The 13,602-nt window shown below is 43.1% G+C and overlaps 1 protein-coding gene across 1 annotated transcript in view; it reads right to left on the minus strand.

Moving 5' to 3' along the window:
* Positions 1 to 13,602, minus strand: part of PCSK5 (proprotein convertase subtilisin/kexin type 5) — a 371,370-nt gene that overhangs the window by 100,927 nt on the left and 256,841 nt on the right. The window contains exon 21 of the mRNA XM_075278157.1: positions 4,228 to 4,330. Within this exon, the coding sequence (XP_075134258.1) occupies positions 4,228 to 4,330 (103 nt within the window). The remainder of the gene's footprint in view (positions 1 to 4,227; positions 4,331 to 13,602) is intronic.

Raw genomic sequence — 13,602 nt, forward strand, 5'->3', positions numbered from 1 at the left:
TGAGTGTATATACAGTCCTATGAAAAAGTTTGGGCACCCCTATTAATCTTAATCATTTTTAGTTCTAAATATTTTGGTATTTGCAACAGCCATTTCAGTTTGATATATCTAATAACTGATGGACACAGTAATATTTCAGGATTGAAATGAGGTTTATTGTACTAACAGAAAATGTGCAATATGCATTAAACCAAAATTTGACCGGTGCAAAAGTATGGGCACCTCAACAGAAAAGTGACATTAATATTTAGTAGATCCTCCTTTTGCAAAGATAACAGCCTCTAGTCGCTTCCTGTAGCTTTTAATCAGTTCCTGGATCCTGGATAAAGGTACTTTGGACAAACAATTCAAGTTCAGTTAAGTTAGATGGTCGCCGAGCATGGAAAGCCCGCTTCAAATCATCCCACAGATGTTCAATGATATTCAGGTCTGGGGACTGGGATGGCCATTCCAGAACATTGTAATTGTTCCTCTGCATGAATGCCTGAGGATTTGGAGCAGTGTTTTGGATCATTGTCTTGCTGAAATATCCATCCCCGGCGTAACTTCAACTTCATCACTGATTCTTGAACATTATTCTCAAGAATCTGCTGATACTGAGTGGAATCCATGCGACTCTCAACTTTAACAAGATTCCCGATGCCGGCATTGGTCACACAGCCCCAAAGCATGATGGAACCTCCACCAAATTTTACAGTGGGTAGCATGTGTTTTTCTTGGAATGCTGTTTCTTTTTGGACGCCATGCATAACGCTTTTTTTTATAACCAAACAACTCAATTTTTGTTTCCAAAATGAAGCTGCCTTGTCCAAATGTGCTTTTTCATACCTCAGGCAACTCTATTTGTGGCGTACGTGCAGAAACGGCTTCTTTCTCATCACTCTCCCATACAGCTTCTATTTGTGCAAAGTGCGCTGTATAGTTGACCGATGCACAGTGACACCATCTGCAGCAAGATGATGCTGCAGCTCTTTGGAGGTGGTCTGTGGATTGTCCTTGACTGTTCTCACCATTCTTCTTCTCTGCCTTCCTGATATTTTTCTTGGCCTGCCACTTCTGGGCTTAACAAGAACTGTCCCTGTGGTCTTCCATTTCCTTACTATGTTCCTCACAGTGGAAACTGACAGGTTAAATCTCTGAGGCAACGTTTTGTATCCTTCCCCTGAACAACTATGTTGAACAATCTTTGTTTTCAGATCATTTGAGAGCGGGCTGTCCATGTTCGGCGACCATCAAACTTAACTGAACTTGAATTGTTTTGTAGAAAGAAATGGTCCAAAATACCTTCATCCAGGATCCAGGAACTGATTAAAAGCTACAGGAAGCGACTAGAGGCTGTTATCTTTGCAAAAGGAGGATGTACTAAATATTAATGTCACTTTTCTGTTGAGGTGCCCATATTTTTGCACCGGTCAAATTTTGGTTGAATGCATATTGCGCATTTTCTGTTAGTACAATAAACCTCATTTCAATCCTGAAATATTACTGTGTCCATCAGTTATTAGATATATCAAACTGAAATGGCTGTTGCAAACACCAAAATATTTAGAACTAAAAATGATTAAGATTAATAGGGGTGCCCAAACTTTTTCATAGGACTGTATATATCACTAAAAAAATTCAATAAATTTTTTTCTAAATGTACTTTTAAAGAAAGTGTAACAATAATAATATAATATATGATAATGTATATAAAATATACATATTTAGTAAAGTGATTTTCTATTAAACCTAATTGGCATATTTAAACCTTTCATGAATATCTACAATACATGAAACACTCAAAGACAGAAATTAAAATGATGTTCTGACACTTCCAAATTCTCAGGTTGTTAGAGGCTTGTGGTCCTTGCTAGGTTGAACAGACTTTGGCAGGTGTCACTTTGATGTTTGCTAAGGCTAAGGGGTGAATCATATGGGGAGAAATTAGATGATATGTTGGCTATAATTGGATGTATAAAATTGGGCTCTTTTATCTTCTTCAGATTATGAGAAGAAATTCTCAGACTTTAAGTCGCTGAAAAAAATCATATTGAACTATCATAAAACGAAGAAAGGAATATTTTTATATGGGACCCTTTAACCTCATACCTACTTTATGTCTCTATTTACAAAGTTCTAATTAGAATAAGGGTTATAAGGGTGAAGACACATGATGTGGCGCTAGGTGCGTGCAGTCCAGTGGTGTAACTACCGCCATAGCAGCAGAGGCAGCTGCCACAGGGCCCAGGACATTAGGGGCCCGGTGACAGCCGCTATCGCTGCTATCATTATACTCGGGGGTCTTTTCGGACCCCCGAGTATAATGATCGGCGGCCCAGGAGAGGTAAGAAACATAAAAAGCACTGTTGCTTACCTCTCCACGATACGGGCAGGCTTCGGCCTAGCCGTCTGACGTCTCATGACCCCGGCCTGCGTCCTGGGTCAAGTGATGTCTGACATCATTGAAGATGGACTACTTCGACGGCCGACAGTGTAGGAGCTGGAAAATAGGTGAGTAACAGAGTTTTTTATATGTTTCTCTCCCCCTGGGTCTCCGATTATTATACTCTGGGGTCTGAAAAGACCCCAGAGTATAATAATTGTTTATCGGTGTCCACAGTGGGACATAATACTGTGTGCAGGGGCCACTATGGGGTACAATACTGTGTGCAGGGGCCACTATGGGGGATAATACTGTGTGGAGGGGCCACTATGGGGGATAATACTGTGTGCAGGGGCCACTATGGGGGATAATACTGTGTGCAGGGGCCACTAAGGGACATAATACTGTGTTCAGGGGCCACTATGTTGCATAATAGTGTGTGCAGGGGCCACTAAGGGACATAATACTGTGTTCAGGGGCCACTATGTTGCATAATAGTGTGTGCAGGAACCACTATGGGGTATAATGCTGTGTGCAGGGGCCACTATGGGGTATAATGCTGTGTGCAGGGGCCACTATGGGGCGTAATAGAGCGTGCAGGAATGCGTAGGAGGGGGCAGTCGAGGTCTTCGGCATCGGTGTTGGTCGGGGGGGGGGCATGTCAAAAGTTCGCCACGTGGCCCTGCCATTCCTAGTTACGCCACTGATGCAGTCCATACCACCAGTGCTCTTATATTGTTAACTATTTATTGGTTATTGCATGCACAATGTTATGGGTAAATCTGGAACCACATGGCCATTAACTGGAAACAAGGAATAATCATTAAGGATTAACACTATAGATGAAGCCACTGGTGTCACAGGCCAGAAATCTCTAGGACCCCCACAAATCCTGCCAATAAAGTGCCAGTTAGCATTGCATCTCTGCGTTTTCCTTGCACAAACCTCTTCAAGTTAGTTTCAAACACAGTGGGATGTATTTATTAAAACTAGCATCTTATATAAAGACCCGACAGCCTCAAGGCAATCTCAAAGGCATACCTGGTGTGTCAAGAAGCCCTGGCCTCTTTATAAATCCGTTGTATAACCGTACACCAGAATGGAAAGCTAAGCCAAATAGGAACTGGTGTAGATTTCTTGCATAAGTCATTTCAGAAAACTGGAAATTGTTGAATGAGGTGCAGAACAGCGCAGAAAACTGACATGGATTTGTTGATGAATTTTCCACAGTGTTTTTTTGAAAAACACTACAGTCCTTTTAGCAGCCAAAAGTAGTTTAAAAGGAATTGGAAATATAATAGAAGAACTTAGGCTAGATTCACTCCTATACTGGGCTCTACATTGTTCAGGTCTGCAAAGGGACCAACCCCATAGACTATAATGGGGTCCGCTATTGTCTGTCTGGTTTCCACTGGTTTTATACTGAAACTGGAGGTTGGCCATGGTGAATTTCCGGTCACATATTCATTAATAAAAAACGCTTCATATACCGGCTAAAGTCCACCCTTTCATTTTGTGTGCTTACTTTACGGACACCCTGTATAAAGGTGGCCTAAGGCTGGAAACGCTAATAAAGTTTAAAGGGTTATATGGGTATTCTCTCCAGTTTGCAGAGCACAGCAGGGCTCCTTTTCTGCCCGTGCCTCAGCTTTCTCTCTGTGATATCACCAGTTCTGCTCTACTCCTTTTGCCTGGAACGGCAGAGGAACAAGACTTCCAAAAGACACCCTACATATGTATAAGTAAGTTTACCCAGTACAGATAATTCATGGGAAAGTTTTTCACCCTTGCATGACCGCCCTAATACATTACTACCGTTGCATTGCAGATTTGATATTTTACCAGAGAAAAGATGGTCGCACCTGGTAATAGAGCAGCCAATGCACTTATGCCTACCAGGACCAGTGCACTTATAACAAGAGGCATCACAGGGCATGCAGTGTCCAGTTTTCTCAATGTATTCACCTGGAAAGGAAGAGAAGACAGGTTAATGTACAGACTGCTAAATAGTTCAGTGGGACATGAAAAATTTCAGCAACAGTCTAGTCAATGCTTTTTAAAGAAAATAGTAAACTAGGCTAAAAGGATATGAAGAGTGTTAGTTACAACCAAGAATTGTGAAAGCAGATAAGGTGCCAACAAAGCAAATATGTTGTGTTTATAGCCACAGAAATCCGGGGTTAGTTTGGCAGTAAAACTTACCATAGAATAAAGGGCAGTACCCTCAATGATTCAATTCTTCCTCAGTGATGGTTGTATATACATATTATCTGTGATATTTGGTAGAAATGTCGGCAAGATTCTCCTACAGCCCCTGTAAATATCGTCCTGGCATGTGTAAGATTGTATTTGATTTTAGGGCTCTGACTGTGGCTATGAAAGGAGAGCAATGTAAAAACAGCCTAATATCTCTATATATTCATCTGGCATGTGGTCCTGTCACATTAAGCTTGTCTTCTGGTACTTGAAAGCCTGAAATCTAAATTTACAATATGGAGCGATTATAAGGAACACTCTTTTTTGCAGCTGTGTGCTGTTTTGCACGACAATGCTGCAAGTTCCAATGACAAATGAGCGATCGATTTTTGCTGTGATCGGTGGCTTGGTCCGGGTTTCCAATGATGGGATGCACGTAACCGTGACTGAAGAAATTTAGTCTAAATTCACATGAACGTTGTGAACGACTCTGTGAAAAACGTTTTTTTTTAGCGCCCTTCTTCCGGCTGATTTACTTTCAATGTCTGTGAATGGGGACTATTTAAATGGTCCATTTTCACAGACCTTCAAAATATAAGTAATGCTCTATTTTTGTCCATTTTCATGGACATTGCACACTGCAGTATCTCTAGAGACTGAAACATTGCATGGTACTTGTCAGCTGTGAATAAGACACAGTCACCGGCAGATATTTCCTCCCCTTCAAGTTTATAGTTCTGCCCTTTACCTCGCCAAACAAGCTTATTTCACCGTTCTCATCTTTTCTCTCTCTGGTAACCCTAAAAGGCTCTTTGAAACTTTTCACTCCTTACTCACACCCAAGGTGCAGACGCCATTCAAAGATGCAGGTGCAGATGACCTGGCCACTTATTTCAATGACAAAATTGATAAGATCCACCAGGAAATAACTGCCCAATCCGCCGGTGGCATTGATTCTCTCAACTACCATAGTACTAATCCCCTCACTAACCACACTCCAGACTGTCCATCCTCATCTGTTACAGAAGAGGAAGTATCCCAGCTACTTTCTTCAGATCGCCCTACAACCTCCAGTTGTGACCCCTCCGCCTTACACCTTCTCCAATCTCTGTCGCGTGCTGTCACGACTTACCTTACTAAAATATTTAACCTCTCTCTTCTGGAATTTTCCCATCCTCTTTCAAATATGCTGTCATAACCCCGCTATTGAAAAAATCCTCCCTGGACCCGTCCTGTGCTGCTAACTATCGATCGTCTCTAACCTTCCTTTCAAGTCTAAAAACTTGGAACGCCTGGTCTATTCTCGTTTAATCCGCTATCTCTCTGCTTGACCCCTTACAATCTGGTTTCCGCGCTCTGCACTCTACTGAAACGGCCCTTACAAAAGTCTCTAATGATCTCCTGATGGCTAAATCCAATGGTGACTTCTTTCTTCTTATTCTTCTGGAGCTCTCTACAGCATTTGACACTGTTGACCATCAACTTCTCCTCCGCTCAGTCGGCCTCAAGGACACTGCGCTCTCCTGGTTCTCCTCTTATCTCTCAGACCGCACTTTCAGTGTATCATTTGCAGGCTCTGTTTCTTCCCCTCTTCCCCTTGCTGTTGGGGTTCCTCAGGCCCCCTGTTATTCTCTCTATACACAACACATTATACATTGGACAAACCATCACCAGATTTGGCTTTCGATACCATGTTTATACTGATGACACCCAATTATACACATCTTCCTGTGACATCACCTCTGCACTAATACAGAACACCAGTGACTGTCTTTCTGCTGTCTCAAATATCATGTCTTCTCTCTATCTGAAACTATATCTCTCTAAGACTGAACTACTACTGTTTCCACCATCTAATAGATCTGTCCCTGATATATCCATTGTAGTCTCAGGCCTTACTATAACTCCTAGGCAGTATGCCCGCTGCCTCAGGGTCATGTGTGACGCAGACCTTTCCTTCACTCCCTATATTGAATCACTTGCACGCTCTTGTCACCTCCACCTCAAAAACATCTCCAGAATACACCCTTTCCTCACCAGAGATGCATTAAAGACACTTATTGTCTCTCTGATTCATTCTCACCTTGACTATTATAACTCCTTACTAATCGGTCTTCCCCTTACTAAACTCTCCCCTCTACAATCTATTCTGAATGCAGCGGCCAGGCTCATCTATCAGTCTAGACGCTACAGCGATGCCTCCGATCTGTGCCAGTCGCTACATTGGCTGCCTATTCATTATAGAATAAAATATAAACTTATCACCCTCATCCAAAAAGATCTCCACAATGCTGCACCTCCCTACATTTCCTCCCTCATCTCTGTCTACCGCCCAACCCGTGCTCTCCGTTCACTCAATAACCTAACACTTACATCCTCTATTATCAGAACCTACCACGCTTGTATACAAGACTTTTCCCGAGCTGCACCACTTCTTTGGAATGCTCTACCCCGGACAATCAGATTAACTCCCAATTTCTACAGCTTCAAGCACAAATTAAAGACACATCTTTTCAGACAGGCCTATCACAATTCCTAATGTAAACCCTTCCGTACCGTAATTAGAATCCCTAAAATGAACCCTTCTCTGTTCCAGCTCCCACATTACCCCACATGATATGGTGCCATTTCAGACTAACTCTATATGTCCAGGCACCATCCACATGTTAAAGGACACAACTGGTGACGGATCATACAGTTTTATGTTTGTGTAATGACAGTCACCTCTATTACAAAATTGTCTGACCACTATATAAGCAATGCCGCCCCTGCTACCTCTTGTGTCACCCACTCAATCTCATAGATTGTAAGCTCTTGCGAGCAGGGCCCTCGGTCCCATTGTGTGAAGTGACTATTTCTTTGTAATGTATGTTATTGTCTGTACTTGAACCCTACAAACTATGAATGGCAGGGCCCCGTGGCGAACTTTTGACATGCCCCCCCCCCCAACCGACACCCTCCTCCGCACTCTATTATGTCCCGTAGTAAGCCCTGTACATGGTATTATGTCCATTAGTAGCCCCTGCACACAGTATTATGTCCCTTAGTGGCCCCTGCATACAGTATTATGCCACATAGTGGCCCCTTCACACAGTATTATCCCCCATAGTGGCCCCTGCACACAGTATTATGTCCCTTAGTGGCCGCTGCACACAGCATTATACCACATAGTGGCCCCTTCATAAAGTATTATCCCCCATAGTGGCCCCTGCACACAGTATTATGTCCCTTAGTGGCCCCTGCACACAGTATTATGCCCCATAGTGGCCCCTGCACACAGTATTATCCCCCATAGTGGCCCCTGAACACAGTATTATAGCCCATAGTGGACACCCATAAACAATTATTATACTCTGGGGTCTTTTCAGACCCCCGAGTATAATGATAGCAGCAGTAGCGGCTGTCACCGGGCCCCTAATGTCCCGGGCCCTGTGGCAGCTGCCTCCGCCGCTATGGCGGTAGTTACGCGCCTTCTGCAGTCACATTAAAGTCAGACAGTTGTGGGAGTGATAAGAGCCGGATTCTCCATGCAATGGGTATCGTTCAGGAGTACCTCATTGATAAGGTAAGGCTAGATTCACAAAAGTGTGCAAAACAGGCATAAAAACATAAATTTTAAAAGTTAAAGTTTATTTTTTTTATTTTATACCACTTTTTTTTTTTTACTTCTAAAAAATCTTTATTTTATTTAACATATAATGCTCCTGAAAAAAAACTGTGAAAATAGTTGAAATATGCAATACTATTAAAAAGATATTGGTGTATAAAGCAATGCATACCAAAAGTATTAAATTTGGCTTGCGCACTGTGGCATCAATGATGACCCTTGATCCTGAAAGGGTTAAAGGTGTTGTGTAAGATTAGAAAAAGGTCACTGCTTTCTCCTAGAAACACTGCCACTCATAGACTGTGTCTGGTATTGTCCATGAGTGGCAGTTGTTGCTGTTTTTGGAAGAAAGTTGTCGTGTCTTACTATCATTTGAAAGTTACATGTTAGTTGTGGTTGTTAGATATTCTTTGTGATGCTCTTTACAGCGTATCCCCAACTTTATATGTACTCGGTCCACATGTAAAAATATGTTGATCCATGGTTAAGTTAGAAGAAATATAATGCTAATAACTAGAGATGAGCGAACACTAAAATGTTCGAGGTTCGAAATTCGATTCGAACAGCCGCTCATTGTTCGAGTGTTCGAATGGGTTTCGAACCCCATTATAGTCTATGGGGAACATATACTCGTTAAGGGGGAAACCCAAATCCGTGTCTGGAGGGTCACCAAGTCCACTATGACACCCCAGGAAATGCTACCAACACCCTGGAATGACACTGGGACAGCAGGGGAAGCATGTCTGGGGGCATAAAAGTCACTTTATTTCATGGAAATCCCTGTCAGCTTGCGATTTTCGCAAGCTAACTTTTCCCCATAGAAATGCATTGGCCAGTGCTGATTGGCCAGAGTACGGAACTCGACCAATCAGCGCTGGCTCTGCTGGAGGAGGCGGAGTCTAAGATCGCTCCACACCAGTCTCCATTCAGGTCCGACCTTAGACTCCGCCTCCTCCGACAGAGCCAGCGCTGATTGGCCGAAGGCTGACCAATGCATTCCTATGCGAATGCAGAGACTTAGCAGTGCTGAGCCAGTTCTGCTCAACTACACATCTGATGCACACTCGGCACTGCTACATGAGATATAGCAATCTGATGTAGCAGAGCCGAGGGTGCACTAGAACCCCTGTGCAAACTCAGTTCACGCTAATAGAATGCATTGGCCAGCGCTGATTGGCCAGAGTACGGAACTCGACCAATCAGCGCTGGCTCTGCTGGAGGAGGCGGAGTCTAAGATCGCGCCCCACACCAGTCTCCATTCTGGTCCGACCTTAGACTCCGCCTCCTCCAGCAGAGCCAGCGCTGATTGGCCGAATTCCGTACTCTGGCCAATCAGTGCTGGCCAATGCATTCTATTGGCGTGATGAAGCAGTGCTGAATGTGTGTGTTTAGCTCAACTACACCGGTGGAGTAGTTGAGCTAAGCACACAGATTCGGCTCTGCTTCAATCAGCGCTGGCCAATGCATTCTATTAGCTTGATGAAGCAGAGTGTGCACAAGGGTTCAAGCGCACCCTCGGCTCTGATGTAGCAGAGCCGAGGCTGCACAAGGGTTCAAACGCACCCTCGGCTCTGATGTAGCAGAGCCGAGGGTGCACTTGAACCCTTGTGCACCCTCGGCTCTGCTACATCAGAGCCGAGGGTGCGCTTGAACCCTTGTGCAGCCTCGGCTCTGCTACATCAGAGCCGAGGGTGCGCTTGAACCCTTGTGCACACTCTGCTTCATCAAGCTAATAGAATGCATTGGCCAGCGCTGATTGAAGCAGAGCTGAATCTGTGTGCTTAGCTCAACTACTCCACCGGTGTAGTTGAGCGAAAACACACACATTCAGCACTGCTTCATCACGCCAATACAATGCATTAGCCAGTGCTGATTGGCCAGAGTACGGAATTCGGCCAATCAGCGCTGGCTCGGCTGGAGGAGGCGGAGTCTAAGGTCGGACCAGAATGGAGACTGGTGTGGAGCAATCTTAGACTCCGCCTCCTCCAGCAGAGCCAGCGCTGATTGGCCGAATTCCGTACTCTGGCCAATCAGCGCTGGCTAGTGCATTCTATTGGCGTGATGAAGCAGTGCTGAATGTGTGTGTTTAGCTCAACTACGCCGGTGGAGTAGTTGAACTAAGCACACAGATTCAGCTCTGCTTCAATCAGCACTGGCCAATGCATTCTATTGGCGTGATGAAGCAGTGCTGAATGTGTGTGTTTAGCTCAACTACTCCACCGGTGTAGTTGAGCTAAACACACACATTCAGCACTGCTTCATCACGCCAATAGAATGCATTGGCCAGCACTGATTGGCCGAATTCCGTACTCTGGCCAATCAGCGCTGGCTCTGCTGGAGGAGGCGGAGTCTAAGGTCGGACCAGAATGGAGACTGGTGTGGAGCGATCTTAGACTCCGCCTCCTCCAGCAGAGCCAGCGCTGATTGGCCAAAGTACGGAATTCGGCCAATCAGCGCTGGCCAATGCATCCCTATGGGAAAAAGTTTATCTCACAAAAATCACAATTACACACCCGATAGAGCCCCAAAAAGTTATTTTTAATAACATTCCCCCCTAAATAAAGGTTATCCCTAGCTATCCCTGCCTGTACAGCTATCCCTGTCTCATAGTCACAAAGTTCACATTCTCATATGACCCGGATTTGAAATCCACTATTCGTCTAAAATGAAGGTCACCTGATTTCGGCAGCCAATGACTTTTTCCAATTTTTTTCAATGCCCCCGGTGTCGTAGTTCCTGTCCCACCTCCCCTGCGCTGTTATTGGTGCAAAAAAGGCGCCAGGGAAGGTGGGAGGGGAATCAAATTTTGGCGCACTTTACCACGCGGTGTTCGATTCGATTCGAACATGGCGAACACCCTGATATCCGATCGAACATGTGTTCGATAGAACACTGTTCGCTCATCTCTACTAATAACTCATTATTATATTACAATTTCTTTGGAATCATGCAACTTTAGAGAAATGTATAATCCCTTGTAAACAACTATATTAACAAAATAACTGGAACGCTGCTTTGCAAATAAACTATATGGCTCAGGTTAATCTATTCCTCCTGTTTATCGCCAAAACGTGTCTAATTTTGCTGATAAAATCATTTACAACATAATGGGATTCAGGTTACAACGGAGACAAGAACACCAAGTTATTTCATTTTTGAGCTGTAATAAAAACACAAAATCAATGTCATTAAATCATGTTCGGGATACTGAGCGCTGAGCAACCTTTGTGGGATTAGTAAGTGTTTCAATGGTTTTCTTATCAGAAAGACACCGAGTTGGCAAATTAGAATTGATCGCTCTTAAATGGAGTCGAACAGACCCACACATAGAGCAGGAGAGAGGGAGAGGACCTGGGCACAACCAGATGAATATCCACGTCATAAATTATTTCTCACATCATATTTCTCTGTCAGGATTTGGTCCGAGTTTTTTCTTTCCCGTTGAGAGTGGATTATAAATGACTTGATATATTTGATGGGACTATTTACGACTGGAAGTGCAATGAGATTCAGAAATGAAGATCAGTGAATGTTTTATTTCGAAGGAAATGGAAGAGGTATTGATTTTATTACTCCATGAAATAAGTCTGGTGACAATTCAGCACCCAGTTGTGTCTGCTTAAAGAGGACCTTCCACCACCTCCACCAACTTCACTGCAAAGGATCCTTCACTAGATGCTGCTCCACTGATTTTGGTGTAGTTAGAATCTTTCCTTTGCTCCCACCGTTCCTAAACAATAATTTCTGTTAGTTTTATCACAGTTATACTTTCTATAGTCAGGTCGGCCGTCCCAGGATGGAGCAGAAAGACAGCGACTGCCCACATGACAGCAAGGAACATAATGGTGCTGAAAGTAACGGCATTGATTGATCAGGAACAATAGAGACAGGAGAAAAACTCCAACCATGCCAGAATCAAACCCGTTGAAGGATATATAGATTTTTTTTTTTTTTTTACATTGCATTGGGGGGTTTGTGTCTTTGGTGTGTGTTTCCAAAATGCAACATGTCCAGTGTATGGTTTTTTGTTTTTTTTAGGTGTTTAATTATCCATTTAATTATAGGAAAAAACTGAAAATAATGCCAAAAAGCGGCATAAAAAACAACGCAATATCGGTGTTCATAGGCCTAAGGCCCTTTACATGATATGGAAAATCATGTTTTTGTTACAGATTTTGCTGTGATTTTTTAGATCATAACCAAGAGTGTGTTTGCCTTAAAAAACTGCAGAAAAAAACTGCAACAACACAAGTAGCATTTCCGCAACGTGGAGCCTTTGCCTAATGGAATATATAGAAATGTGTGAAGGCAGCCCCAAAGGGTTGTTCTTTAAACTATGAAGTCTTAGTTTAGTTTAAGCTTTGTTCACATCTGCATCAGAATCCGTCCAGTACAGAGTCTGTCTGAAATTATGGCAAGTTTTTGTGGCAGATTGTGCTGTGGTTTCTACAGCCAAAGTCAAGAGTGCCTTAAATAGGAATGAGAAATATAAAACCTGTACACAACTGTGTGCAGTATACGGGTCATTAATAACGGCACAGATCATACCTGGAATGCTATCCGTGTGCCATCCATACTTTTTGCGGACCCATTCATTAAATTGAACAGACAAAGCTACAAATACGGACAGATATAGGACCTGTTATTTATGCGGATCTTCTCTACAGCCCAGACAATACTTACGGCTGTGTGTATAGGCCCACAGAAGTGAATCATAAGTACCGTCTTGTGAACGAGGCCTAAAGACAGCATTTATATTTTTCCCTTCTGCTAAATGTCCAGTCCTAGCTTTGGCTCAGAAAAACACAGCAAAAAGTACCAAAAAATAAAGCATTTTTTCTGCAGTGTGAGACCTCAAATTAGACAGTGCAAAGTTAGATTAGACAATCTTCACATGCAACAGATTTATGAAAGTGTGATGCTGGATGATAAATCTGTCACATTACAGGACTGTTTAGTCTAAGTTTACACCGGCTATTGCCGTAGTTGGCTTTGTATACACTAGAAAAGTACAACAAAGTCACAACTTCTATCATACCCACTCCTCTCTAATCTATACCCGTCTCCAATGAAGCCCCTTTCATGAAAGTTGTGAAAGTATCTAAAAAGTGTCTATGACTAAGGGTTTGTTGTAAACCTGAAATACGTAAGCAAGTCACTTTGAAAACAGGACTTTTCTTTCCAACAATTTCGGGTGGAATCCCGGTGGACCCCATTGTAGTCTATGGGGTAACCACTTTTTAAGTGGATAGAGTTTCCGTTTTTTGGGTCCCCTAAAGAATAGAAACCTGAACGCTGGAATTTTCTGGCACAAATTATGCCAGAACTCTCATTCTCCTTAGAAAATATATCCCTATATCTTCAACAATACATCACTTTTGAATTCTAAAGCATGTGGCCATTAACATAGAATGATACTTCACTAAACCTTATT

Source organism: Leptodactylus fuscus, chromosome 1 (assembly GCF_031893055.1).
Source record: "Leptodactylus fuscus isolate aLepFus1 chromosome 1, aLepFus1.hap2, whole genome shotgun sequence".
NCBI lineage: Eukaryota > Metazoa > Chordata > Amphibia > Anura > Leptodactylidae > Leptodactylus > Leptodactylus fuscus.